Here is a 25,499-nt window from a genome sequence, read left to right on the forward strand (position 1 = left end):
AAGTATATACAATACATCTATGTACATCTCAGATGCGTAAAATTTGCTCAACTGTGAATGTGCCGCGCAATGAACTCAAACTCAGATCGCCATAGAAAGATGGACCGGGGACAGAAAAGTGCGGGGAAAATGTTTAAAAAGCTCATGTGGTACAGGAAATCCATCACAAGTACAGACAGTAAATATGTGAGGTGCCAGTCTCGATCAGTTGATTAAGGTCATGACTCACGGCAAGTCCCCAACCTCATCGCAGTTTCCTAAACCACCATCTCAACCGTAAGGCACCAATGGGCCCAAGTAGCGTGTAGCGAGAAGTGACGAGCGTGCACTTCAGCCAGAATATGTATTGAGACTACGAAACGCACCTGTCCTACGACGCGACGCGACACAAATCCATACCATTCATGCTAGTCAACAAGCATTTTTTCGGTAAGAAGCCCTTCACCGTATGCCATACTCTCAAAAATAATCTGCCGCCAGACGCTCTTGGTCAGCTCTGCAGCTTCCTCTTCAAGGACCTGCATTTCGAAAATAGAATTTGTTCAGATTCAGTCGCTGAGGCATATTCTAATGGCGCACCGGCTCAAGTCCCTCAACAAGCTTCTGGGGACCTTTATGATCTTTCAAATGTTCTAACACGAACATGATCAAATCCTCTTCCTCCATTTCGCCTAGATACTTGACCATGAGACGTTTGACAAGAGGCTCAAATTTGCGATCAATGATGATCTATGTAGAGAGAAGGTTAGTCAAGAAGACCTCAATGAAGGAGTGATAAATGAAGCTCACATCGGAAAGCCCATCCCAACGAACTTTTGCCTTGAATAATGACTCCGTATCATGAGGAACAGATTCCTTGATGCGTTCCAATCTTTCTTTCATCTTCTCGCTACTCTCTGCCACGCTGAAGTCCAACTTGACTAACGGCACCTTCCTCTTCTTAATCTCCTCCTCTTCATCCTCCTCCTCTGCGAACACTGTCGTTGCCTTCTCCTTTCCGCCTTCTTTTGCAGGAGCAGGCGCCAGAGAGACATTGAGTTTTACCAAGCCGCCATCGTCCAAAAGCAAACCAGCCTTTCGTTGCTCTTCCGCCAACGCCTGCATCTCGTCCATTTGTCGTGCTAAAAAGTCCTCTGACTCGCGACGCAAATTTTCAGCTTCCTGCTCTTCGAATCTCCGAGATTTTATGTCAGCGGCTTCTTCGGCTTCTAGTCGTCGAGCTCGTAGTTGGCGCCATCGTGATCTGAGAAGGGTGCTTATTAACATACGTATTAGTGAATGATATAATAGACTCACCTATCCAAATAAAACAGCTCATCGCTCTCGTCGTCGTCCCAGAGATCCAAGCGTTCCCGCATCTCTACACGATCTCTATCCTCAGCTTCTTTTGTAGCCCGTTCTCGTGCGATTGCTCTTTCCAAAGTTGCTATTCGCACTCGTTCTCTGGGTTCGTATCGCCTTTCTCGCTATCAATAGAAAGTTGAAGACAATGGTTGCGTGACATTGAAAAGTGCGGTCCACTTACGTCTCTGAAAGAAATTTCCTCGTCGCGTTTCCTGGTTTCTTTCCTCTCCTGCTCAAGCTCTTCATCGGTCTTCGTGGTACGAGAAGTTCGTCGGCCATCATCCGCTGCCCCTCGTTCTTCTTTTACAAACCCACTCATAGAAGGCTTTCCACGCGAGGAAGCTACTGTCGGTGATTGTTGTTGTGGTGGAGGCTTGCCCCATTCTCGAGCCTTGGGACCACTTGGTGCACCTCCTTGGGGGAATGGTGGCCCATCTTTCATCTTTTCTCTTTCTCTCTTCGCGGCCCTCTCTCGGAACTGAGCAATCTCAGAGATGACGAGACCGCGCTGAGTTTCCGGAAGGTCGGCTTCTTGCAAATCATGTAGGTGAGGCGGGATAACATATTTTTCTTTATCTAGTAGGCCACTTTCGGCTGCATCCTGGGATTCCTTGTTGATTCTTTGCACGAGTTCGTCAATTCTTGCTTTAGCTTGCTTATTTCTTTCTTCATCGGCCTGAACATAATAGTGGGAAAATTGCAACTTCGTACAATGAGATAACGTACATTAGTTAACATCCGTTGTGAATTATAAGCGTCCAAAAAGGCTTTCGTTTTTTCGTCTGCTTTGATCTGAGAATCGACGTAGGTGTGAAATGAGACACAACTAAGAGATGGAACGCACCAGCAAGTTTTTGTTGGCGCAACCATCCTCCAACGCGGGCAATTCAACACCATTGAGCAGGCTGATCGCTCGGAGAGCGCTGTCAGGTTCATCATATTCTGCAAAACCAAAACCTTGGGGTTTGTTGGCAGGCGTTATGAGACGCTTAAACGAAGTGACCTTGCCGCATGCCTACGAATATACAAATGTTAAGAAAAGGGATCAAGCTGTGATGTAAGGTGGAAATACCGAGAGGAGTTCATTGATGAAGGAATCCGTGACGCCACCTGATATGGAGCCAACAAAGAGTTTGGTCTGTTTCTGCGCCTGCGGTGGCACAAAGTGCATGGCCTGCTGCTGTGCGGCAAGAGCAGATATTGAGGGACCCTGGCCGAACGACGGAAAAGGCGGACGCAGACCGAGTCCCATACGATTCGGCATAGGCTGCATTATGAACCACAATTCTTGGACCAAAATGAGCATTTCAAAAACTCAATGTAGGTAGCACATACCAGAAGATAAAAAACAAGCAGGTTGCGGACGACGACGTTGAAAGCAAAGCCGAATATTTAGAGTGTACACAGCCACTGAGAAGTTGTCGCCCGGCTAGTTGTGTGATTTAGCGTTTTCCTTTCACTCGATCACTCTCATCCCGGTCGCTTGTCACCCTCAAAATGGCGGTCTCCCACAATGTCTCGAAGCACCTGGTTGTAGAAAGTGCGTATGCGACCAACTCTTATCGCTTCTAAGCTTTATCTTTCATATAGTCGCGCTCCTTGTTGCCTCTCAAGTTTGTCTCTCTGTTACTACAACTCGACTTTTGCTAAGCATTCCATCCGCAAGGCAGCCTTGTATTACACTTTGCGAGTATGTATACAAAGGCAATGATCCTCAACCCTACCCATCTCACTCCTTACTAGTGGGCCATTGGATCTTTCACTGGAGGCGATAAGAAAAACGTTAACGCAAAGCAGATGGAGGCTTTAAAACGATTGGGTCACACGGAACTCAAGCTAAACGAATATGAAAGTAGGGTTATCATGCCTTGGAATGTTTTCGGGACTTATCGGAATGCTTAGGCGTTGTTGCAAACGAGGTTATACATCCAGATGATATTCCAGTCAAATTCTCCGGTGAGCTAACTTTCTCCTTTGATTGATCTCATTCACATGCCGATTGGTCTTGCAGACATTGGAGGACTGGACCCAATCATAGCTTCCTTGCGTGAATCTATTATATACCCCCTTCTCTACCCGAGTCTCTTCACTTCAAATTCATCCCTCCTTGGAGCACCAAAGGGTGTGCTGTTATATGGGCCCCCAGGGTGTGGCAAAACTATGCTAGCAAAAGCTCTTGCAAAAGAATCCGGCGCGACCTTTATCAATATTGCTGCTTCCGTGCTCACGAACAAGTGGTTTGGAGAATCAAATAAGCTTGTCGCAGGACTTTTCAGTTTGGCTAAAAAAACTCAGCCTAGTATCATCTTTATTGATGAAATAGACTCGTTCTTGAGGGAAAGATCCTCCGGGGACCATGAAGTAACGGCTATGATGAAGGCTGAATTCATGACGTACGTGACTATCACTTCGAGGTCAAAGCCTAGTGGCATTTACACCCTACGTGCAGCCTATGGGATGGCCTCTTGTCGTCAACAGATCGAATTCTGGTCCTCGGCGCTACCAACCGGCCGAACGATATCGACTCTGCCATTTTCCGTCGACTACCAAAACGCTTTGCTGTAACATTACCCGATTTTGACCAGCGGTTGAAAATTCTCAAACTAGTAATATCTCTCTTTCGTGGTTTGTGCGAATTACCTTTGATTCAATCCTAGATGCTACAAGATGTCACACTCTCTCCAGAACTGTCCCTTGAAATCCTTGCTCAAGCGTCAGAAGGTCTATCGGGTTCAGATTTGAAGGAATTGTGCCGTGCTGCAGCAATGGTTCCGGTTCGTGATTACATGCGGGAGAACCTATCAAATGGGGAAGTATTAACTGAAGAACAGTTAAAAGTAAATAATTGTTCGTCGAGGACACTTTTCTCAAGACTCACTTTTCAATCCTTAGGATTTCAAACCCCGTCCAGTGACCCTGCAGGATTTCCTCTCGTTTGAGAATAACGGTCTCCTTAGCAAGCCCGTGTCTCCTTTGCCCGATGATAAATCGAGGATAAACTCTAAGGAGGGCAGCGATTCTAGCCAGGTTCCCCTTCCAGTGGATTGAGCTCGTAAACATACCATAGTTCAAAATCAATGGACACGAATACGATATCTTACCCAAGTCACAATATTTAATACTTGCAATTGTACCTTACTCACCGAGCTTAAAAGTAGCTTGACGACTCAGTCCACTAGGAGGGGAAATCTCGGTAGAGAAACGGTTTCCGCTGTACATAGCTCAAAAATGCATTCAGTGATATTCTGAACCAGGGACCGAAATAGAGTACATGTAAAATGTGTACATGCGATGGGGAATGTTGGACGAGAATGTGATATTTCAGTAAAAATAATCCATAATGAATATATAACGCGACAACATGAGATGCAATACAAGGATGTAGCTTACCGCTTGCGCAAATTGTACGGAGAGGTATGCGAAGAGGAGGAAGCAGTGGGTTCAACTCGATCAGAGCGAGGAGCACTAGCCGAAGCACGTCCTGTTGCAACATTACTGGGTGACTTCCCGCTACAATTATTCTGCAGTTAACCTGCAGTTAACTATTAACGGTATTTGATGCGACGTACGGACTGTTGATGGGACCCTCGCTTACACCAAAAACCAGTTTACAACAGGGTAGGGAGGCCGTTGTAAGTTGGTTTTGATGCAGTTTTTGCGAAGCCGCTGTCCGGCCATCTTCGCTTAGGTTCGCTTATATTGGTGGCACAAATTAATTGTCTGGTGTCCTGCAAATAATTCCTACGGGAAGTCATCCACTGATTTTGCTTGGGATGCGACGGGATCGCAGACTTCTGCCCGCGCCTTTGCGAGCTTTTTTCGCTTGAGTGCTGGAACCTGACGAAGCAGCATGGTCGCTCCTGGTAGACTTCGCGTGCTGTTTTGTGTTGGATCGGGATGTCCTAGAGGTTGCCGTACCAGGGTCATCGTCAATCGTTGTGGATCTTCCTCGTTTTTTACCTTGTTCTTGGGAAGCTTCAGTAACTGACGCCGGAGGTGCAATAGTTACCTCATTCCTTTGAGAGAAAATTCGAGAAAGACGACGCAGGAGCATGTCTTCGGAAATACTTTTCGCAGCTCCGCTTAATCCTTCAATGTTCAAAATTCCAGATGGATAGAGTTCATGGGGAATGCTCTCTTCAGTCGCTTTTTCAACCCAGAACGATCCAGAAATACGCAGCATACCAGATGGACCTGCATCGAGACAGAGATCCGGTATCTGGTTGAGGAGCGAAGCGACTTCTGACTGCCAAGGGGTGAATATATCGAAAGACTGGGGTTGAGAGGTTTCCTCACCTGATCACGAAAAATTTCGGTTGGATGGAGATCCTGTATATCTCGGGCAAAATCCGTTTCTTCCTTGTTCTGGAACGTCGAAGGTACTCGAACGAAGACCCAAGAAGTCCGCGCGTCAGAAAATTGAAGACAAAAGACCAGTGTTGCACTTGTGCTTGAAGCATATTGCAAGGCGCAAAATGGTTCATCACGCTCGTGTTTGAACCAACAGAGCGCCTCTTCCGGGGTAGTAGCCAACAACACGAGTCGGTCGGGAGTATGGTCTGTGAAATGTACATCTCTCGCTTCTAGTCGAGGGCCAATACGGGTGAATGTGACAAGTTTTGCTTCGAGGAAAGGAGTAGATATTCCAGATACTGTGAATGCATTTGAAATTTGTGTTAAACCATCAAACATTGATGCAAACAACAATGCAAGGAAGAGAGCGAAATGAGAAGCACGTGGATCCGTGCCATGATGAGAGTCAAAAATATCGAAGTTCGTGATCTGAAAACGCGATTTTTTCCTATGAGTTTCTTTGAGCCACCCCGCACCGTACATTATCGTTAGAGGTTCATCCAATGCTATTTTGGAGCAGTCAGGGTCAATGAAGTAACCGTAGTCTTCACTGACGAGTGCTCTGTGATTGGTCGAACAGTCGGTACACCCTTGCGAAGTAACCAGAAAGTTGATCACTGATCGGTGCATCTCAATAACGCTGATCCATCCTAGAATTGGGTGAATGAGGAACGATGAAGCCTGGAAGACTTCCTTCTACACATACCTGCGTTTAAACCACTGTCACCAAGTGAGCCGTACCATTTATCATAGGCGACCAATTCCCCTGACGTGTACTCAGTATTGTCATGGGGGCTGTAATTGGAGATGTTCTCAATGTAACTCCCCAACAGTGAATGAGGACTTTGAAAACTGTTGTCAAGTAGTACTGTGATGAAAGACGCAGTATAGCGATGCCTGGAACATTTGTTAGCAAAATGTATTAAGGTACGGCAAACAATTGGCATGTAACCTTCCACGCAACCATTGCCATGAGCGATCTAAAAGAGCTTGCCCTGTAATCGAACTTACTAACTCAGAAGGCAAGAATTGGGAAATATATCGCCGGTGCATCTCAGGATTGTCGAAAGACCCGGTATCCGAACACCAGCGAAAATCATCCCATTCTCCAACCTTCGACTGAAAAAGCTCTGGTGGAATCATGGTACCAGCGACAATAAATTTCACAGGTAAATGACCCATCCTACGTCGCAAAGCGCGCAGCATTTCCTTTAAGACAGGATAATGACCATACTCGTCTAAGAAGGACCGACGATGCTTCGTTGAAGCAGCATTTGCTTCGTCTAGAGCAATATAAAAATATTCTCCAGCAGGCATGTCCCAGATATTTTGGATATCTTCCAGGGTACGAGAAATGGCCTCATCAAGGGTGTGATCGGAGAGATGGAGAGCAGAGATGGAGCTTTTGATCTCCCCGAAAGGATCGAATGCGGAGATGAGGTCGAATGGAAATATCTGGGCTTCCAACCAACGTCTTCGTTGAGCATGGGAAAATCCCACTTTCGAACAGGCTTTCAGATACATGTTGAATACCAGCAGTCTAGCCAATAACGCTTCACTGCATGCGCGGTAAACTATGTGTATATTGTCTTGAACGAATGATGGGTGTTTGGGATCGGATATAGGAGGCAAAACGGGTTTCCAGTTGCGATCGCAGTTGACATTGTTTACTATGTGAGCGAAATCCCCTGCTCCAAGCAGTGATGCGTCGAGAGTACATGTAAGATAAAAGCCCCAATGGAGGCAAAGGCCTTCGAAGAGAAGTCTAGTTTTCCCGGTGCCTGAGGTATTGACTAGAAGACTGTAGGACAGGGACAGGTGACATTCGCTATAAATTCAAGGATGGATATGCAGACTCACGTATGATACAAAGGAGAAAAGATGCGATCTAATCTCTTTCTTAGTAGCGGGTCATGTTGAAAACTGCCTAATTTATGAAGTATTATAAGGGGCACTTCCTCGAATCTCCCCAGTGGTATCCGAAGGTTTCGAATGTGTGCAGCGACACGAGCATCGGGAATAGGTGTCGCAGGGCTCCAGACGGGTCGGTCAAACTCATTGACGGCAACATCCTCCATCTTACCAGCAAACTCTATGGCGCGAATCGCGTGATTCACCACTTCGAATTGAGGATGGAAACGCCATGAGTTCCGTTTGAGATGAGCTGGGCATTGAAGCTGAGGACGTTTCCTTGATCAAGAAAAGCAAAAGACGCACCACGAAAACGCTCAAAGGCATCTAAATCTCGTTTCCGATGGATAACTTTCAGTGTGTCATGAAGACTAGGATCTACAGTCAAACTTGTAGCACATAGTTCCAAGGAAGGTTTAAATAGTCCTTCAGAGGTTTTGCTCAAATAAGAATATAAGAATTTCGAAGCAAGGTTAATGTCTTCAACCTCCGGGAACGATTCAAATTCGAAATCCATGGAGGCTCAGTTCAAAACTATTATGTAATTATTGCGAGGTACTGCGCAGTCTCCCACGCCGGTTAAAACTGTCGTCCGTCTTCGAATAGTTTTCACAGGATCTTCATGCGCCGATGCACACTCTGTCCGGAAAGGTCTGGAATCGTTGTCAAAATATTATGTACATATGTACCTCGAAAACGATAGGAACAATATTCAGAGAGCGACTTCGTCGATAAACGGGCGCCTATGAATTACATAAAGGGGACGAGTACTAACTAGTAATACTAGTCCTCATTATCACCTTCATAGTAATCCAGATACCTCTCTGAAAAATCGCGCTTACGCTTTTGCGCTCTAGGCGGCAGGTCCAACCCTCGACATTGTGCATAGTCTGAGTCTAACATGTCAATGATCATGCGCGAATGATCGTCCAACTCGAACTTGTCGAAGGACTTTTTCCGGACCCCTCCGGATATCCTCCGCAGTCTGTTCTGTGATTCTTCCTCTTCTTCTTCAGAATCTGACCACAAAACAGCTGGGTCAAATGTACTCCAGAAGCTTTTCCCATTCTTTTTTGCTTTTTGCGCACGCGCTTTGATCACTCCAAGGAGATCGGTAGGATGGATATGCGCGGTCTCTGCGGTTAAGAATTCTTCGTTCAGCTTCCCTAAAGGATGTCCATCTTCTTCATCTGGGTCCAGTATGTATCTTGGTGCCTTTCCCTGTCCCTTGTGCTGGTAGAATACAGTGCCAAGATTGACCCTCACAGGAAAGCCACAAATAATACGCATCACGCCGTACTTGCCAGCCAACGGGTCCCTGCGTGGAAATTCTTCGAGGGCGCATAAGAAACCTTTACGTGTTTCCTTCCTTTTTTCTTCACGCTCTGCTGCTTCGTCAGTGTCTTTGACCTATTCAAGAAAGTTGAGTTCACAGCAAGAGGTCTATAACTGGCTTGCCTTACGTGTCGTGGTGCAAAAAACTTCCTAGGAGTAACCGTAGCAATTGCATCCTTGAGCGTGGAAGGTTCAAGTTCCCCATCCACTTGATGAAATTTGCATTGGATAGCGAGACATATGTAAGTGAAGTCTTCCGGTTTTCCCTGGTCGTCCTCCAGTTTGAGGAAGCACATAATGTCAGGCCCCATTTCATTCATTGGAAAACAAAATGCTGTATGTCCCTTCAACTTCACCCAGTCAATCAAAGGAATACACTCCTTCATGGACTTAATTCCTAGGCCGAGTGCACCTGGAAGTTTTGCTTCACCTATGTTTCGAATATCAGTTGTCCCTTCCATGAGCTTACGCTTGGATCCAACTTCATCTATGTGAAGAGTCACCAAAGTTGCTTGCTTTTGGGCGAGTGCACTCTCCACCTGCGGATTCTCTTTATCCGGCAAATCAAAAACTTGGCCCAGTCTTCGAGGTTTTTGAAAGACCTGCTGAAGATAGAAGCAAATGAATTCTTCAAATCCATTTCGACCGGTTGAGGGATTGTGATCCTGAATGCGATTGGCTACATATTTGTACAGCGAGTGTGCATCCGACTCAGGACCTCCATTGAACCACATCGCACAGGCCATCATGACAAGAGGTTCATCGATTCTGATGAGTTTTCGTCCTTCAGAAATGTTGACCCTTGCAAAGCCGTGAGCGATGTACTCGTTCTCGTCACTGCCTAGCCAACCGTCTAGTCTTGATCTCAACAGGTAGTCGTAACACAATGATTTGATCTTTTCCTTCATCTTGACGTTGACCGCTTCGAAGATGAATGCCCGATGTGGGAAATCAATCAATTCTGGAATTATTTCGTCCCCATTGTAATCCGTGGGCTCGAAACCAGTCAGACTAAAGATGTACGCGTTGAGAAGCTTGTCAAGATGATTATACCCGTTCTGCAATACAGCAGATATATATTCTGCAGTGAACCTGTGCCTTCAAGATCAATTCCATGATGAGCTTTCGATATTTACTCAATCAGTCACAATTCATCATTCACCTTCCTCGAAGCCAGCGAAAGATCCGTTGCAAAAGTCGTGGAAACCTGTCGCTTTGCCATATATGTGGAGGAAAATATTCTTCGATGTATTTTTGCTGACTGTGAATGTCGTTGAATGCCCCAGTATCATTCACCTCTTTACACAATTCTGTTTTTGCAACAACAGATGACAACGCATCGGTTATGTCATTTTTGGATAAACCTGTCCCTGTGAAGATAAAGCTAGCTCGAGGAACTTTAAACTTCAACGCGCCATTGAATATATCATTTAAGCATTTCGCTATCTGGCGTAGGAGTGGTCGTTTTGAAGTCCAGTTATCCGAGCGAAAAGCATTCCTCAAATCGCGTGCAGCAAACTGACACTCGTCGAGCGCAATTACAAGATCGGAGGGAAGTATCGACCGGACCTCGACCAGGACATCTGCTAACAAACTCTTCAAGACAATCTCGTTTATGGGCAGAGAAAAGTCAATGATCCTCGCAATATTTTCTCTGAGCTGAGCAAAAATGTCTCCCGATTCATCCGGTTGCAACAAAAGATTGGGATGAAGTTGAATTTGCAACCAATTTTGTATGTGCAATGGTTGTGTGATATCTTCCCCCATTTCGATCAAAGTCACCAGGAATTGTCGCAAAATGTAAAAACGAGCCAGTAACATACTGAGCACCTCGCATGAGACAAGCTGGTTGTTAGTTTCGAGGGCGTGCGAAAACTCGTTTCCTTCAGGGGTAGACGAGAAATGCTCCAACTTCTCTTGTAACTCATACATCCATTGACCGCTATCTTTGCCAACAGCTTCAAGACTGGGGGAAGGAGGAAGGTTCTTCCTAAATGAAGGGCTGTTCTTGATGCTCGAGATAACAGCGGACATATCTTTCGAGCCAACACGGGAATCATCATGGCAGGTGAGATATAAGCCCCAATTGGTGCAAAGATGTTCTATGACGAGTCTGGTTTTTCCGGCCCCAGATGTATTCACGAAGATCCTTTATAGCAGAATTTAATTCTACATAGTCGACTAGTCATGGGAAGATTTTACAAACTTACTTGTGGGTTTTTGAGCCAAACAATGCTTTCATTCTCTGTTTCAGCTGTGTGTCGTTTTGGAATCGACCCAGTCGATGCGACAGCATGTCAGGAAGGTGGCTATATGGATAACAAGATCTCGGTATGTTTAAATTCCTTATCCTGTTCAGTGTTTCCTCTGTAACTGTCACATTCGGTGTCCAAGGCTCTCTGCATCTGCAAAACCTGGATTTTCGAGTAAAAATTTCCCAGCACTTCCCAGCATTTCCCAATGCTTCCCAGCAAAAATCTCGTCATGAAGTATCTGTTGAGTGCTCTCAGTGTTGTTGATGCTCTCAGCTGCTTTGGATGCTTTCAAACTGACTAAAATCTGAAAGACAAAATTGACGGAAGAGAAAGTAATCATGGAAATAACGGCATAATGTTGATATAAACATAAACATAAACATGTAATGTTTGGACCTCCATAATCGCCTAGTAGTAATACTCTTCTTCAGTTAGTTTACTATTTTGCTGTACTGGTAAGACAAGGATCGACTTTATCTAAAGTAAAAAAGAGTTCTTTGTTGAAATATTTATTCAAGAAAAATTCATCGCTGTGGTATTGGCTGGAACTTCTTGTTAAAGAAGCGTGAGGAGTACTTCTATAACGAGGGCAAATATCCACCAAAGAGCGAAATTGAGAGACAGGTATAATATCACCAAAAGGAGTGCCATCGACTCTTCTAGCTCTTTTGAGGACAAAGCATCCTGAGGAATAATCAGGAAAGTGTGATGGCCAAGCATTATATCCAGGAAGACTTCGATACTCAAGAGGTGGAGGAGGCTGATTTACTACATCTAATCGTTCACAGTAAGCCAAAAACCTATGAGTACCATCCACGGGTGGAGAGGGCTTTCTAGGCTGAGCGACTGTAAAGATTATTTTCACCAAAACAACACAGTGTCCTAGAAGGGAAACAAGTGCAGTTATATCCCAACGGACACAACAAAGTAAGTATTAAGCCGACCTTCCAAAGAACTCCTTGGCCATTCAAAGCTTGAATTGATATTGACAACTGCGGCATTCTGTCGTCCAAATTCCCAGCCAGGGCTAGGAGGGGCCGCAAATATAGTATGGGAATCCGCAAGTATATCAGTATTGAAGTAAGTTTTCGTTTGGATACGGATCCTAGACCAAACTTTCACTCTTGTAAAGGGTAATGAAATCGACTGATTCAATGATCGTCTGCCCCCTATAACAAAAGTCTGTGTTTTTGCTTGAATCCGTTCCAGGAAATCGAGACAAGCCCCAGAGAAGTCGGGAAGAGAATAGAGGTCACTGACTTGTTCTATCGTTAGCGTTTTGAGGTCAGGATCACGATTGACCTTAAATGCTGAGATTTCTCCAGAGACGTTATCTGTAAAGATACGCAGAGGTAGAAGAGCTGAGGCATCCTGCTTCAACAGACGCGCCTTTAAAAAGAAGTTCTGTTTGGGACGGAATGAGCCAAACAGCTTTTGGGATACTGGGTTAAGGCGGGTGATCAGTTCTTCTGAGGATGATATCTTGGCATCAACTTCTTCGTCTTCTTTGTCTCTTTCTTCTCTATCATGTCCTATATCGCCTCTACCCTCATCACCCTCAATATCGTCAAGACGGAAGTCAACTCCAGCGTCTACCATAGCTGTCACCAGATCAAACCTTCTAACTCTACTTTGGCGATCTAAATGTCTGCATATCTGGACTTCAAAGTCATGATTATTTCCGGATCTAGCAGGATCCTTCACGAGAGTAATATGAGCATGCTCAGTAGTGTCTGCTGTCCACTGCATTATGGGTCCAGAGGCAGAAATGCTGGGCGCAACACTTTGCATGAATTCCAATTTTGGGATCTCCCAGTGGACGATAGGAACTCCTTTGGGATTAACCCGAGCTTTCAGGTCCTGAATAATGTCCTTATTTTCGTGAAACTCATTGAGTGCAGTTTGAACTCTAAGAGTCGAAGTTTGGTTGAATCTTGGTGCCTGTCCAGCATAGCGAAAATCCATTAGCGCCCTGAGAGCAGTGATGAATTTCGGTATAACAGCACCAGAGATGAGGGGAATGAGGTATCTTTGAACATCTCTCTGCGCTCTACCAGTCACCTGCTTCAAACTTGAGATACCCTCTTTGAAGCTGCGATAACCAACAATTGGCTGATGTATCGAGAATCTAAAATCGATATGACTGGCTCCAACAGCTTGTATAGCCCATTTCGCGTCATGGTCCCAGAACATTTTGTGCCAGTGGTGTAGGGGTTCAGGAGTGAGAAATTCACATGGCTCTGCCAGAGGCCAGTCTCTCCAAAAAGGAGAAACTACACCATTGGTCCGTGCAGTTACTGAAGCTCTTTGATATGCGGGAAGATCCTGAGGAAAAATGTTCCGTGCTTGAATACTATCTATAGCCTGCAGAGTAGCTGTAGCTAGACGAGGAGGGTGAAGTTTTCCATCTCCAAAATCTTTATAAATTGCTTGAGTGAAAGGAGAAGTTTTGCCGCCAGTACAGGCGATCAAAGAGGCTTCTGGTGTATCGACAATGGCGCTAGCCAAGGGAGTGTAGCAAACCCTGACTTGCCCTACAGGATCGCTCATCAAGCAGCCGATACTAGCTGCAGTTTTGAGTGGTTCCAGAACGATATCCAAACATTCATGATACAGCCGATTTTCAAGTACACCACGCACGGAGGTTTTTCTTTCGATATATTTTGGAACAGGGAGAAGTGCGAGAAGATTAAACAAATATAGAGAAGCTTTCGACAATAGATCAGTATCTATATTTGCCAAAGATATCAACAAGGGATGAGCTACACGATTTCCAGTAATGACAGAGACTGTTGTCTTATCAGATGATAGGATCGTGCCTAACAGAGTCGCTCCTTCTGGAAGCTGGCTCTAGATTTTGATTAGAGATAGACAGTTCAACATTTATGTGTGGTCTACTCACCTGCATTTGCCAAGCTCTATTTCCTGATAGCCAGGAATCATAAACGCGGACTAATTTCCGGGAATCCTCGAATATTTGCAGTGGAGTGAAGTTGAGGGAGTCGCATATCAAAGGACTCTTCATCAAGTCCTGAAGAACTTCAACAGCGTTTCTGTAATACAGGACCATGGGAGTTCTGGAAGGATAGAGTGGAGTAGTTTTCATAACTCTCGCTCTCCATGTTGGAACAGGAGGAAGAAGGTCGGTAATTTCATGCAATCTTTGTGCTGTCTTGAATGATAGATTATTCTGTTTTGTCTATATTGTTCAGCTAAGAGATCATATGGATACAATGCAAGACCTACAAGCTCGAGCTGGAGATAATGATCGATTTCTTGCATAGAAAGGGATGAGTTGAGCAAAAAGCTTGCCATCTCCCATTCAGGTCTAGATGAGAATGGATAGTAGAGATTTTCCTTTCTCTCCTCAGAGAAGCGATCATCATTGAAGTCGTCCAGATATGTGGCCCCACAGCTGACAACTTTACCTGCCCCAGGAAAGTGTATCGTACATGGCCCTGAGGTAGCTTCACCACTATCGACATCCATGAAACTCTCCATCGAGGAATTTCCTTGTGAGTCATAACCAGGAGATGGCGATGGAGGGGTTGAAGGGATAGAAGGATTTTCCGAGGTGACTGTGGCTGCTATAGTTGATAGAGGTACCAAACCAGGCTTATAGTTACAGAGTGTTTGCTTGACATGGCTACGGCGTCCAGCTTCAGTTTTACATAGATGCCCACAATAGCGACAAGTAAAAGACATGAGGACTAGTGTTCAGAGGATTTAGACGTCAACATTGACATAAACAAACTGTGGGAATATCTTTGGCCTCTCTTATTAGGTGGGATTACCTTGTTTCTTGGAAGGGTTGGGAAGAAAGCATCAATGAGTTTAAGTAAAGGTTTACATTCTGTAATAAAATATGAATACTAGGAGCATTACAAAGCTAGTAACTGCAGCCATAGCGAGAAAAAGATGTAGGTTGTTGGCTGGCGCGGCGCCCTGATTACCATCCTTGTCCATATCAGCTTCAGAGGAAGGAAAATCGATAGCCGGCACCGCACGATGCAGAGGTGGTAGAGGAGGTGAGGGTGGTGGTAGAGGTGGTAGAAGCGGTGGTGAGGCCACCGAACGATCCAGAGGCGGTAGAGGTGGCGGTGGAGGCGGTGGAGGTGATAGAGGCGGACGAGGAGGTAGTGGAGGCGGTAGACTCCACCTCGCGAGTCCACTGCATGATCCAGAGGAGGTGGAGGAGGTGGACTCCACCTCATGATGCAGAGGAGGTAGATCCCCATGGAGATGAACGGCCGAAGTCCGCTGCACAATACAGAGGCAGGTGAGGCGGAAGAGGAGGTAGTGGAGGTGGTGGACTCTACCTCGTGAGTCCACCGAACGATCCAGAGGCAGTAGAGGTGGACGAGGCGGTGTACTCAACCTTGTGAGTACACTGCACGATCCAGAGGCAGTAGAGGTGGCGGTGGACTCCACCTCGTGAGTCCACCGAACCATCCAGAGGCGGACGAGATGGACGAGGCAGTGTACTCAACCTTAGTACACCGCACGATCCAGAGGTGGTGGAGGTGATAGCGGCAGACGAGGAGGTAGTGGAGGCGGTGGACTCCACCTCGTGAGTCCACCAAACAATCCACAGGCAGTAGAGGTGGACGAGGCGGTGTACTCACAAGGTTGAGTACACCGCACGATCCGGAGGTGGTAGAGGTGGTGGTGGAGGTGATAGCAGTGGACGAGGAGGTAGTGGAGGAGGAGGTAGTGGAGGCGGTGGACTCCAACTCGTGAGTCCATCAAACGATCCAGAGGAGGCGGTGGACTGGCGAGTCCACCGCACGATACAGAGGAGGTGGTGGAGGCAGGTGAGGCGGAAGAGGAGGTAGTGGAGGTGGTGGACTCTACCTCATGAGTCCACCGAACAATCCACAGGCAGTAGAGGTGGACGAGGCGGTAGAGGTGGTGGTGGAGGTGATAGCGGCGGACGGGGAGGTAGTGGAGGCGGTGGACTCCAACTCGTGAGTCCACCAAACGATCCAAAGGAGGCGGTGGACTGGCGAGTCCACCGCACGATACAGAGGAGGTGGTGGAGGCGGGTGAGGTACTTGAGGTAGCGCCTGACGTTGGGTCCTGATTACTTCTTGAGGTGAGTGGAAGTGGTGGTGGAGGTGGTAGAGGTGGTGGAAGTGGTGGTGGAAGTGGTGGAAGTGGTAGAGGCGGCAGTAGAGGTGGTGGAAGAGGCGGCAGAGGTGGTGGAGGTGGAAAACCAAAGTCAATTCAAAATAAGCGCCTCTTGTTAAGCGCCTTCCGGATTTGGAGCGACACTTGCTGGCAGCAAGTGTCGCTCCAAATCCGGAAGGCGCTTAACTAGACTCTTTTCTCTGATATTCTTTCCGAGCGCCGCTGTTATGCTTGGGGTCTAGCAATGTCGACATTCAGATTATCTGCAGCCCAGGCTTTGGCTTTGCAGAAGTACCTTCTTAGCAGAGAAGAAACCTTGCCTCTTGCCCTTCAAGAACTTATTGCAGTCCTTCCCTCTGGTGCCATTGATCATCAAGCTCAAGTTACTTCTTCCTCTTCTACTTCTCCAAGAGTCAGTCAGGTAATATTCTAGGACTTCCCTTACTTCCTTTTGATCTGACCAATCATAGGTTCACTCTAGACAGGCTTTATGTCCTAGTTGTTGTCAAGCAGGTCAAAGGGGCCCTTTAAGGCAAAATCTCTCTTCAACACAGTCCACTCCTAGGTACAGAGAAGCTAGTGTTGATGCTAGCTTCCCATCTTCGGCCTCTCATTCTTCCCTTCATCCTTCCCAGTTCCATCCCAAGTCGATTTCGCCTTCGCTCTCACGTTTACATTCACCCTTGCATCCACATTCACATCCGAGTTCACGTTCACGTTCGCGTTCGCGTTCGGGTCCACGTTTGGGTCCACGTTCGCGTTCGCGTTCGGGTCCACGTTTGGGTCCACGTTCGGGTCCACGTTCGGGTCCACATTCGCGTTCGCGTTCACATTCGGGTCCACGTTCGCGTTCGCGTTTGAGTCCATGTTCGGGTCCACGTTCGCGTTCGCGTTCGCATTCGGGTCCACGTTCGCGTTCGAGTCCACATTCGCATTCGCATTCGCGTCCGCGTCAACATTCTTCACATCCGCATTCACATTTGCCCATGCGTTCCCGTTCACCTTCCCGTTCACCTTTACGTCCACATCCGCATTCACCCATGCATTCCCATTCACATTCAGATTCTCACTCACGTTCACACTCAGATTCTCGCTCGCATTTGGATTTGGACTCTCGCTCGCATTCGAATTTGGATTCTCGCTTGCATTCAAATTTGGATTCCCACTCGCGTTCACATTCGAGTCCACGCTCACGTTTGGATTTGGATTTGGATTCTCGCTCGCGTTCACATTCGCGTTCACGCTCACGTTCGGATTTGGATTCCCACTTGCGTTCACATTCGAGTCCGCGCTCACGTTCGGATTCTTGCTCACGTTCACGCTCACATTCGGATTTGGTTTCACATTTAGAGCCACATTTAGAGCCACGTTCAGAGCCACAACCCAAGAGAAAACGCCGCAGATCTCAGAAAACCAAGGTCAATTCAACAGACTTAACTAGCGGAGGACCCAGTGATCCTACCTTTATTCATTGCCCTAGAAAAAGTGTACGTACAAGGAAGAGGCGTCGAATCGATCAGTATTCATATGATGACTCTACTGCTGGTCGTTTTGCTGTTGGGGACCATGCAGCGCAACCTTCTAGAGATGTTTCTGTGGACCTTACGAAGCAACTGGCGAGACTTTCGTTTGGCACCAGAACCTCTATTGGTCACGAGGATTATCTGAGCTGGGTGTCGGATCTAAAGGGGATGATAGAGGGAACGATAGACAATGTGAAGGACTTGGCTGTTTCTTCACTAGTCAGTATAGCCAGGCGATGTGATTTAGCTGCCAATGTCGACGGAACAGCAAGATTTGTTCGTATGCTGCATGAGCTTTACTTCTCTGCCAAAGTTAATAGGTACGTGTGGTCCTACCATGTTCTGAGACGGTTAGGCCTTACCTGTTATAGTCGCTTGAATTTGATGAAATTCAAAGATAACAGTCGTCGACCGAAGCCTTCCGAAGTATACAAGTCTCTTCAAACTCATAGTATTCCTGAACATAAAAGTCGAGATTATATGTCAGCTGGGAGTAGATGGGCATTCTTGGCTAATGCAGGTAAGTTATAAGTTACGTTTCAACCACTTTAGCTGAGCTTTATACAGGGTCACTTTATTTATTGCTGGTTATTGCCTTCAAAGGAGAAGATGAATATTTCAGAAAGAAAGCCTCAGTAACTGTTATACAAGCTCTGTGCAATAAAATTAGAGCGCCTGATTCATCAGGTAAGTTTGTGTTTTGAAAGTACGCAAACATTTCACCCATTTTAACTCAGGAATTATGGGAGAAATTGTTAGGTTTAACCTCATACCGGTTCTAGCTAACCTTTGCAAAGATATCCCCATTTCAATACCGACTTTGTATCATAGGTCTCTTTTGAGAGATCTGGGCCTTTCTGGTTCCTTTGATTGCGGAGATTTGCGAGTAAACGATAATTATTTTGGATCTTTCTTTTTTCAGTGAGTAATTGGTTTCTCTGACTTATAGACATCTACGTATAACGTTCTTCTAGCACCTTTAGATCTCTTCCTAGAGATTGGGAAGCCTGGAAGCAATTTGATGTGTCTATGAAATCCGAACGTACTTTGTTAAGTACATCTCCCTTGGAGAGACGCTTTCTTCTCTTTTCTCCAGAACAGACAGGAGCTGCTCAGCATGCATCTGCAGTTTCTGAACTGTCCTCTGAAGAAGAGACCTTCACTCCCCCTCCAACTGTTCCACCTATTTCAATTCTTTTTGATCGTATGGGCTTCCAGTCTCAAGATTCAGAAGGAATCCATCAAGTTCTGTTTACGCCGTACAAACCTGCCAAAACTAAGGAACCTTTTCCTCTTGACTATCAAGGTAGAAGCAAATGGACGGAAAACGAAAGATCTCTAGCTCAAGATTGTGTTACTCCTGATTCTTTGGAGAGTTACGCTAGCAAGGTAAGCTTATGATTTTAACTTGAGTTTAGGATTCTGATACTACAGATTTTCAGATGAACGGACGTTTCGATAGCTTGGGACGGCTTTCCGACTCTAGGTACCTGAAGCTCAATCGAAACATTATTGAAGGGTAAGATGTCTCAACTTCGGCGTTGCTTTTTACTAATTCAAAAATAGCAAAGTTGTACAGATATTCGATGACAACAAAGATTTACTTTATACGTTGGACACCACTATGCCTCAACACCTAAAAGAAGGCTTGGAAAGGATTATTCAGGCCTGCTTGTCCGATACCACTGCACAGTTCACACCTCAAGATCCTTCTTCATCTGTTCAAACTGCTGCTTTTTCCTCTCTTCATTTCACCAATCAAACGCGCTATTTAACTCATGTCAGTTTTTTGCTATTATCTGCTTATATTTTTCTGACGTTATCTTAGGGATATGAGGCCCCTAAGGATATCCATCCTTTATATCTTGTCAACGCCAATGGAGGAAAGATGAATCACAGTCAGCTTCTGGTTCATCCTTCTGAAGACATTCAGAAATTTTCCGGGCCTTTCAAAGATTTGAAACAGAGTTTGGAGGAAACTTTACGTTGGGTTTCAGAAAAGGTGAGCAAAACTTCTTTGCATGAGTTACTCTGTATTTCTAACATAAGTTTAAAGGTTTTACAGATTCATCCCGATACTTTTCATGAGATTTGCGCCACCGTTGATCTTCTTCCCTTACAAGACACTTCCCCCGCTTCTCCTTTTACGAGCATTGTGTTCAACATTAATGTGAGTACCTTAGCTCACCGCGACAAAAACGACAAATCAGCTTGCATCTGTATCACTGTGGGTAATCCTCAGGGAGGTGAGCTAGGTTTATACGAACCCAAGCTCTTGTTGGAAACTTGCAACGGAGATGTCGTAGTGTTCCATTCTGATAGGTATACCCATTTCAATTTACCTTATAGTGGTACAAGGGGTTCCATAGTTATTCATGCAGATAAAACTGGAGTAAGCTATCAAAAAGATGGGTTTGGTTGGTTCGACAATATTTACTTTAAATAGATAATTACTGGTTATCTTACCTAATGACAAATTGTTTTATTTGTACCTATTGTCTTAAACCATTTCAGTATCTTCTCTCATCTTCCATCCTCGTTCGAGAAATGAGCAACAAAGGTGCAACAGTATCTCTTTAATCTTGTTAATTATTGACAATTCTCAAGTAGAAATTCCTGCAGATTCCTCTTCTCTATCTTCATATCATCCCTGGGTCAATGGCGAAGGAGAAACATACGAATCATTAGTAAGAGTTTCATTTGTGGGCAAAATTTGTGGCTTATTGTCATTTCTGAAGACAGAAAAAGAAGCTAATTATCTTCTCAGAATAGCCAACGCTCAACAAGCTCTTTGTTCAGCTGAGCAAGCAGCACTAGATCTGAAAATTGCAATTACTAAACTTATAATGGAATTGCATTTTTGTCGACTAAGTAAAATTCAAATGGAAAGCTCTGAGGCCAGACAAAACGCTGTTCGAATGGAAGGAATCTTGAATAAGATCCAAGGATGTGGTAAGAGTCATTCGTCTATCTGCGTACACATTATCAGATGTTACTTTCGCTAGATAACTCAGTTGGAGCTTGCCCTGCAACTCCTAACACTCCTCCCTCCATGGAGCTAGATTACAACGATACCTACGATGATGAGGATGATATATGTGAGCCCTGGGAAGACGAGGTCGAACCTCACCCACCTACTACTGATGGTGGCAAAGATCAAAATACCGAAATTTGCTACTTTGACGAAGGTTGTCTATTTCTGCCCTTTGTTTGCTTCCCATTCTAACAAGCTTTTTAGGAGTTAGAGTTTATCGCTTTGGAGGTGCTACAGGAGGTCTCGTATTGGATTGAAGAAAATGAGGCGGGATCAATCACAGTATTTTGGAAGAAATTTTGTTCTTATTCTACAATAGGAGAGTTATTTTGTACTTGTGGATCTGAAAGTCAGAGGCAGTTGTGTCGAACATTTTTCTGGGCATAAAAGGCGGCATTTCGAGAAGATCCGGCCTTGGGAAAGAAACAGTGGGTCCCAAAAAGCACGTTACCTTTGTGGACCTACCATTTTTCCGCTTTGCGACCCATCTTCTTACTGGTCTTTGCATTTCCTTGTGGCTCAATTATTTGCTTATGAGTAAGAGACCTGACAGTAACGCAGGCCCCCCTTTGCCTCGTATGTTTTTGTATTGATTTATTTTCCATTTTTGAACATTTTCAAACAGAGGTGAAAACGGTTTCTTGTAATTGTTTTTTTAGATTCTTACTATATCCAGAGGTCGAGCAGCCGCACAAACAAAGGGAAGGGGGGGCATGCAAATCAAATGCTGGAAACAGCTGATAAAATGTTCCTTTCTCAACGATTATCTCTTCAAGGGGCCAATACTATTTTTCCCGAGGACGCTGTAACCAATCCTATGGCACCTCCACCGGAAAAACCAGTTTGTTTAGATAACTATAATGAATTTCTCTTTAAAAGCTAATATTTCTTCTCCTAGAAACGAGGAAGAAACAAGAAGGCTAGCACTCAAACTAAGGGCCAAAAAAAAATGAACGAAATACCGTCAGCCTCTTCTTCCTCTTCCTCTGTTCCAAATATGCTGCCTTTGGTTTCTCCAACATCTGGTTATCCTCCGCCTGCTCCTTTGTCTAGTCGTCAAGTTCCACTACCATCCAAAGTACCTATTGCCGAAGTTATTGCTCGAGAACAACACAATACAGTAGAAATATACCAATTTCAGAAAGAAAACCATAGCTTACTATACTGATTTCGATATAGAATCAAAGTCAAGCTCATACTTCCTTTGTCGTGGGTAAGCAAATTACTCAAAGATCAAGCACCGGTCATTTTGTTTACTTAGGACAAGGAGGTGACTCTTTCAACGTTGACTCACAGTTGAATGAAAGAGCTACAAGCATCAATCACAGTCAGATCCTTAGACTTCCCGAAGATATACGCACTGGAAATGATGTAGGAGATTTTGACTATAACGGTAACATGGGACGAGGATCTACAGCTTCTAGCGGTGGAAGCCATTACTATGGCTCACAACCAGGCCCCGTAGTGGGTTTTGGTAGTGGTAACGCAAATCTTGACGGTTATGGAGGGGGCCATGGCAGAAACTATGGAGCGTATTCTGGAGACTATAATAGAGGCTACGAAAACAGCTATGGTCAGGGAGGGAGAAGCGATAAGGTTGATGACGGTGGATATATTGCTGGACATAATATGAGCTTCGGAAGAAGTCTTTCTGGTGTACAAGGCTATGGAGAAGGTTATCCGGGAGTAGATGGGGGAGGATATAGAGGGGGATATACTGGTGGATATGGAGGTAGATACGGAGGTGAATATGGAGGTGGATACAGAGGCGAATATGGAGGGGGATACGGAGGGGGATACGGAAGTGGATACAGAAGTGGATACGGAGGTGGATACGGAGGTGGATACGAATATCAGCGGGATGGTTCCACCTTTCCTCATGCAGATGGTGTGAATATGGAAGCTCTGGTTGGGGTCCACAAAGAAGTCGGCTATGCTAGTTCTTCGGTGGACAACATACCAAGTCAAGAACAATCTCAAATAAGTTTCCATTCAGAGGGAACAGGTTCAAGAGCGACTAAAGGAATGTGTTTCTTTTTGATTTTTGAGTACGAAAGCTTACAGCCCCCACTCAGATACCCAAAAGGTGCCAGAACCTGTTGTACGTTTTTGCTTTAGCCTGTCTAAACCAATTATCTAATATAAACTCTAGGTGGAGGGAGAAACCGAAGTCCTCAAGAAGAGAAAGCGAAATCTTCCGAAGCCTCCAAACCCTGCAATTCTTAAGATTCACTCAAAAAGCCATGTTCCTACTACAGAAGAGGACTTTATTAACGAAGAACTGGCTGAGTTTGAACATGATCGTTATGCAGATGATGAGGATGATGAGAACACAGACGCTGAGGATGAGGATGCCGATAATAACGGAGAAGATGTCACTCTAACATCTCGGGAATATAAACGCAGGTAGTTTTGCTCTTTTTGAGTTTGTATTCTGATGTTTCCTACTATAGGCTATGCTTCTACAGTACCCCAATCTGAATTCAACGCTCATAAAAGTTTGCACTCTATTCTCAACCAGGTTGACGACAAGTAACTTACACAGTATTAGGATCTATTTCGCGACCAGTATCGCGTATAGCTTCTCGCCCAGCTTCTCGCCCAGTTTCACGCCCAGCTTCTCGCCCAGCTTCTCGCCCAGTTTCACGCCCAGTATCTCGTCCAGTATCTCGTTCTGTATCTCGTCCACTTTCTCGTCAAGCTTCTCGTCCAGTATCTCCTTCTCGTCTAGTATCTCATCTGCCAGCTCATCCTGTTTCACCTATTTTGGCTGTTCCTTCATCATCAAAAGGTTTGTTTCTATTATATCAATTATTTTCAATCTGGAAATAATTTTGGCTGGACAAAATAGACCAGGATAGTTCAAACACTTCAAAGGCTTCTAAAGGTATGTTTATCCAGGTTTTTGACCTTTATGCTGAATGGGCTATCTTGTCTAGGACGCAGGTCTAATTCTACAAAAGATCCAACAAAACTCTCTTTCTATACGCCACAAGTGAAAAAAGTAATTGCAGGCTCACAATTATTTATGCATAGAACTATGGTTCTTCAAGGACCTTTTTTGACGATGGAGAATCATGAAACACTACTTGCTAATTGTCTAGACCGATCAATAGAGGAAAGAGGAGAAAAGGGTGTTCATGTTGAAGCAGGTGAGTTATTGTAAACTTCTTTGTCGGTTTTCCATAATTTTGATCCTTTGTATTTCAGGTTACATCAAAGAGCACCGCGAAGATATAATTACTTTTGCAAGTCTTCTCGTTGATCTTCATCTCAAGTTTATTGACTACCGCCTAGCTGTACAAAAGCCAGAGTAGTTTCAGAAATACTCTGAAGAGACTTGCGGAACCTATGGTGGTTAGCCACTATGGTTTACCATTGCCGAAAGAACAAGAGCCAACTACTGGTTTCAATGCCTCTCAACTTAACGATTTAACTGTAGCTTATGTGAACAAGCTTTTGGAGAAAAGTTTTTTCTTGCAAGATGGACGGGATGCCAACGTAAAATTTCTCAATATTTGTCTCAAGTGATACCTGATTTCAAAATTACTAGGGACGGGTTAATAATTTTGCACATCCATGTCTCAAAGAAGTCGTGAAGGTTTTGTTTTATACAAGTAACAAAGCATTAGCGAAAACCTTTCCAGATGATTTCAAGGCGGAGGTTCCTCACGGAGCAATTGTTTTAGCTTCTATGCTTGTTGAGTTGACTCTGCCTATAGTCGCCTCAACTTTTGATTCACTATTGATATTACAGATACGATATTGTATCTCCAAGTACGAAGATGGTCCAAAAGCCAAGAATATCGATTTTACTACAGCCTCAAACCTCGAGTACCACAAGCTATACAGTGATATGATTATAAACATGCTCAGGGAGCCTTATCATGCTTCTAAGTTTAACGTGAATATGAGATCTTGGGCTTTTAGTTTCAGGTTGGTTTCGAAGATGTTGATAATTTGATGCTAACAAAATGCTTCAGTTTGGAGGCAAATTTGGAGAGAGGGAAGACTCAAACAGATCATATCGACCTTTCATAACCTTGGAAGGTAACCAACAACTAATAATCGCCCTTTCACAGACTAATAAACCGGATTCCCTATAGAAATTTGTTTATATGTGCCCCTTTTGCAAGACTTTCACCAATATTTGTCGATATCTTGTTATCAGCCTAGTAGTTATGTGGATGCATACAGTGGCAGGCAGGCGTCGTCTGGCGACAGGCCTGGTGAGATGAATAGCGGGTATGGTGGGGATGGCAGGGTAGTGGGATAGCGGGATAGTGGGATAGCAGGAGCAGGATAGCAGAATAGCGGGTGCGGGATCGGGATAGTGGGTGCGGGATAGCGGGTGCGGGATAGCGGGATAGCGGGTGCGGGATCGGGATAGTAGGTGCAGATATAACCAGGACAGTAAATACGTAATCATCCCGATATTTGTAAATATTACCCAATATGGATCTGATAACGCAATGATTGCACTTTTGAAAGTATTTTGTTCCCAGCTGTGGAATAGTTGGGTGAATTACGTTAAAAGAGTTCAAAATTTTTGAAGCTTTTCCCAGCACTTCCCAGTGCTCTCCAGTGCTCTCCAGTCAGTACCCTTTCTTTCAC

At 45.0% G+C, this 25,499-nt stretch overlaps 7 protein-coding genes across 7 annotated transcripts; 2 read left to right on the plus strand and 5 right to left on the minus strand.

The window, feature by feature from the left end:
• Nucleotides 1-45: 45 nt before the first annotated feature.
• C8R40DRAFT_1273695 (uncharacterized protein) lies at nt 46-2,765 on the minus strand. The gene is made up of 9 exons (XM_046234092.1): nt 2,680-2,765; nt 2,417-2,631; nt 2,189-2,359; nt 2,071-2,136; nt 1,526-2,020; nt 1,297-1,466; nt 790-1,243; nt 580-729; nt 46-518 (listed from the first exon to the last, which is right to left on the minus strand). Exons 2-9 carry the CDS (start codon nt 2,615-2,617, stop codon nt 408-410), a joined length of 1,818 nt encoding a protein of 605 aa, XP_046083357.1. The 5' UTR covers nt 2,618-2,631; nt 2,680-2,765; the 3' UTR covers nt 46-407.
• Nucleotides 2,766-2,841: 76 nt separating this feature from the next.
• On the plus strand, nt 2,842-4,392 carry C8R40DRAFT_1173677 (AAA-domain-containing protein; the record flags this gene model as incomplete). Its single annotated transcript, XM_046232057.1, has 9 exons — nt 2,842-2,884; nt 2,935-2,957; nt 3,011-3,034; nt 3,088-3,196; nt 3,247-3,300; nt 3,356-3,737; nt 3,794-3,950; nt 4,002-4,181; nt 4,237-4,392. 9 exons carry the CDS (start codon nt 2,842-2,844, stop codon nt 4,390-4,392), a joined length of 1,128 nt encoding a protein of 375 aa, XP_046083358.1.
• A 598-nt stretch (nt 4,393-4,990) lies between these two features.
• On the minus strand, nt 4,991-6,812 carry C8R40DRAFT_492514 (uncharacterized protein). Its single transcript, XM_046235239.1, has 4 exons — nt 6,404-6,812; nt 5,641-6,347; nt 5,305-5,590; nt 4,991-5,246 (listed from the first exon to the last, which is right to left on the minus strand). Exons 1-4 carry the CDS (start codon nt 6,642-6,644, stop codon nt 5,086-5,088), a joined length of 1,395 nt encoding a protein of 464 aa, XP_046083359.1. The 5' UTR covers nt 6,645-6,812; the 3' UTR covers nt 4,991-5,085.
• C8R40DRAFT_1052951 (uncharacterized protein) lies at nt 6,607-7,775 on the minus strand (the record flags this gene model as incomplete). The annotated part of the gene is made up of 2 exons (XM_046224800.1): nt 6,607-7,498; nt 7,558-7,775. 2 exons carry the CDS (start codon nt 7,773-7,775, stop codon nt 6,607-6,609), a joined length of 1,110 nt encoding a protein of 369 aa, XP_046083360.1.
• Nucleotides 7,776-8,163: 388 nt separating this feature from the next.
• C8R40DRAFT_1204377 (uncharacterized protein) lies at nt 8,164-11,606 on the minus strand. The gene is made up of 4 exons (XM_046233143.1): nt 11,154-11,606; nt 10,106-11,092; nt 9,072-10,041; nt 8,164-9,018 (listed from the first exon to the last, which is right to left on the minus strand). The coding sequence occupies exons 1-4, from the start codon at nt 11,237-11,239 to the stop codon at nt 8,392-8,394; spliced, it is 2,670 nt and encodes an 889-aa protein (XP_046083361.1). The 5' UTR covers nt 11,240-11,606; the 3' UTR covers nt 8,164-8,391.
• A 31-nt stretch (nt 11,607-11,637) lies between these two features.
• On the minus strand, nt 11,638-14,687 carry C8R40DRAFT_1052852 (uncharacterized protein; the record flags this gene model as incomplete). Its single annotated transcript, XM_046224786.1, has 5 exons — nt 11,638-12,080; nt 12,143-13,562; nt 13,722-14,048; nt 14,101-14,397; nt 14,445-14,687. 5 exons carry the CDS (start codon nt 14,685-14,687, stop codon nt 11,638-11,640), a joined length of 2,730 nt encoding a protein of 909 aa, XP_046083362.1.
• Nucleotides 14,688-15,434: 747 nt separating this feature from the next.
• On the plus strand, nt 15,435-24,991 carry C8R40DRAFT_1173680 (uncharacterized protein; the record flags this gene model as incomplete). Its single annotated transcript, XM_046232058.1, has 33 exons — nt 15,435-15,520; nt 15,602-15,632; nt 15,694-15,768; nt 15,827-16,012; nt 16,080-16,165; nt 16,226-16,243; nt 16,305-16,485; nt 16,546-16,749; nt 16,799-18,171; nt 18,223-18,371; nt 18,419-18,538; nt 18,589-18,772; nt 18,826-18,893; nt 18,948-19,240; nt 19,294-19,370; nt 19,418-19,631; nt 19,680-19,853; nt 19,908-20,021; nt 20,841-20,949; nt 21,662-21,726; nt 21,784-22,005; nt 22,065-22,098; nt 22,147-22,890; nt 22,943-22,986; nt 23,038-23,291; nt 23,339-23,352; nt 23,431-23,676; nt 23,737-23,772; nt 23,825-24,037; nt 24,096-24,145; nt 24,183-24,386; nt 24,439-24,789; nt 24,869-24,991. 33 exons carry the CDS (start codon nt 15,435-15,437, stop codon nt 24,989-24,991), a joined length of 6,342 nt encoding a protein of 2,113 aa, XP_046083363.1.
• Nucleotides 24,992-25,499: the final 508 nt, after the last annotated feature.

Source organism: Lentinula edodes, assembly GCF_021015755.1.
Source record: "Lentinula edodes strain Le(Bin) 0899 ss11 chromosome Unknown C8R40scaffold_32, whole genome shotgun sequence".
Lineage (NCBI taxonomy): Eukaryota > Fungi > Basidiomycota > Agaricomycetes > Agaricales > Omphalotaceae > Lentinula > Lentinula edodes.

Coding starts and splice junctions, on each gene's coding strand:
- C8R40DRAFT_1273695 (XM_046234092.1), bottom strand. CDS start 2,617: ATGCAGCCTATGCCGAATCGTATGGGACTCGGTCTGCGTCCGCCTTTT. Junction 2,360..2,416: donor TCATCAATGAACTCCTCTCG/GTATTTCCACCT, acceptor GTATATTCGTAG/GCATGCGGCAAGGTCACTTC. Junction 1,467..1,525: donor AGGAAATTTCTTTCAGAGAC/GTAAGTGGACCG, acceptor TTCTATTGATAG/CGAGAAAGGCGATACGAACC.
- C8R40DRAFT_492514 (XM_046235239.1), bottom strand. CDS start 6,644: ATGCCAATTGTTTGCCGTACCTTAATACATTTTGCTAACAAATGTTCC. Junction 6,348..6,403: donor TGACAGTGGTTTAAACGCAG/GTATGTGTAGAA, acceptor ACCCAATTCTAG/GATGGATCAGCGTTATTGAG. Junction 5,591..5,640: donor CCGAAATTTTTCGTGATCAG/GTGAGGAAACCT, acceptor ACCCCTTGGCAG/TCAGAAGTCGCTTCGCTCCT.
- C8R40DRAFT_1204377 (XM_046233143.1), bottom strand. CDS start 11,239: ATGCTGTCGCATCGACTGGGTCGATTCCAAAACGACACACAGCTGAAA. Junction 11,093..11,153: donor TTTGGCTCAAAAACCCACAA/GTAAGTTTGTAA, acceptor TCTGCTATAAAG/GATCTTCGTGAATACATCTG. Junction 10,042..10,105: donor TTTCGCTGGCTTCGAGGAAG/GTGAATGATGAA, acceptor TTGATCTTGAAG/GCACAGGTTCACTGCAGAAT.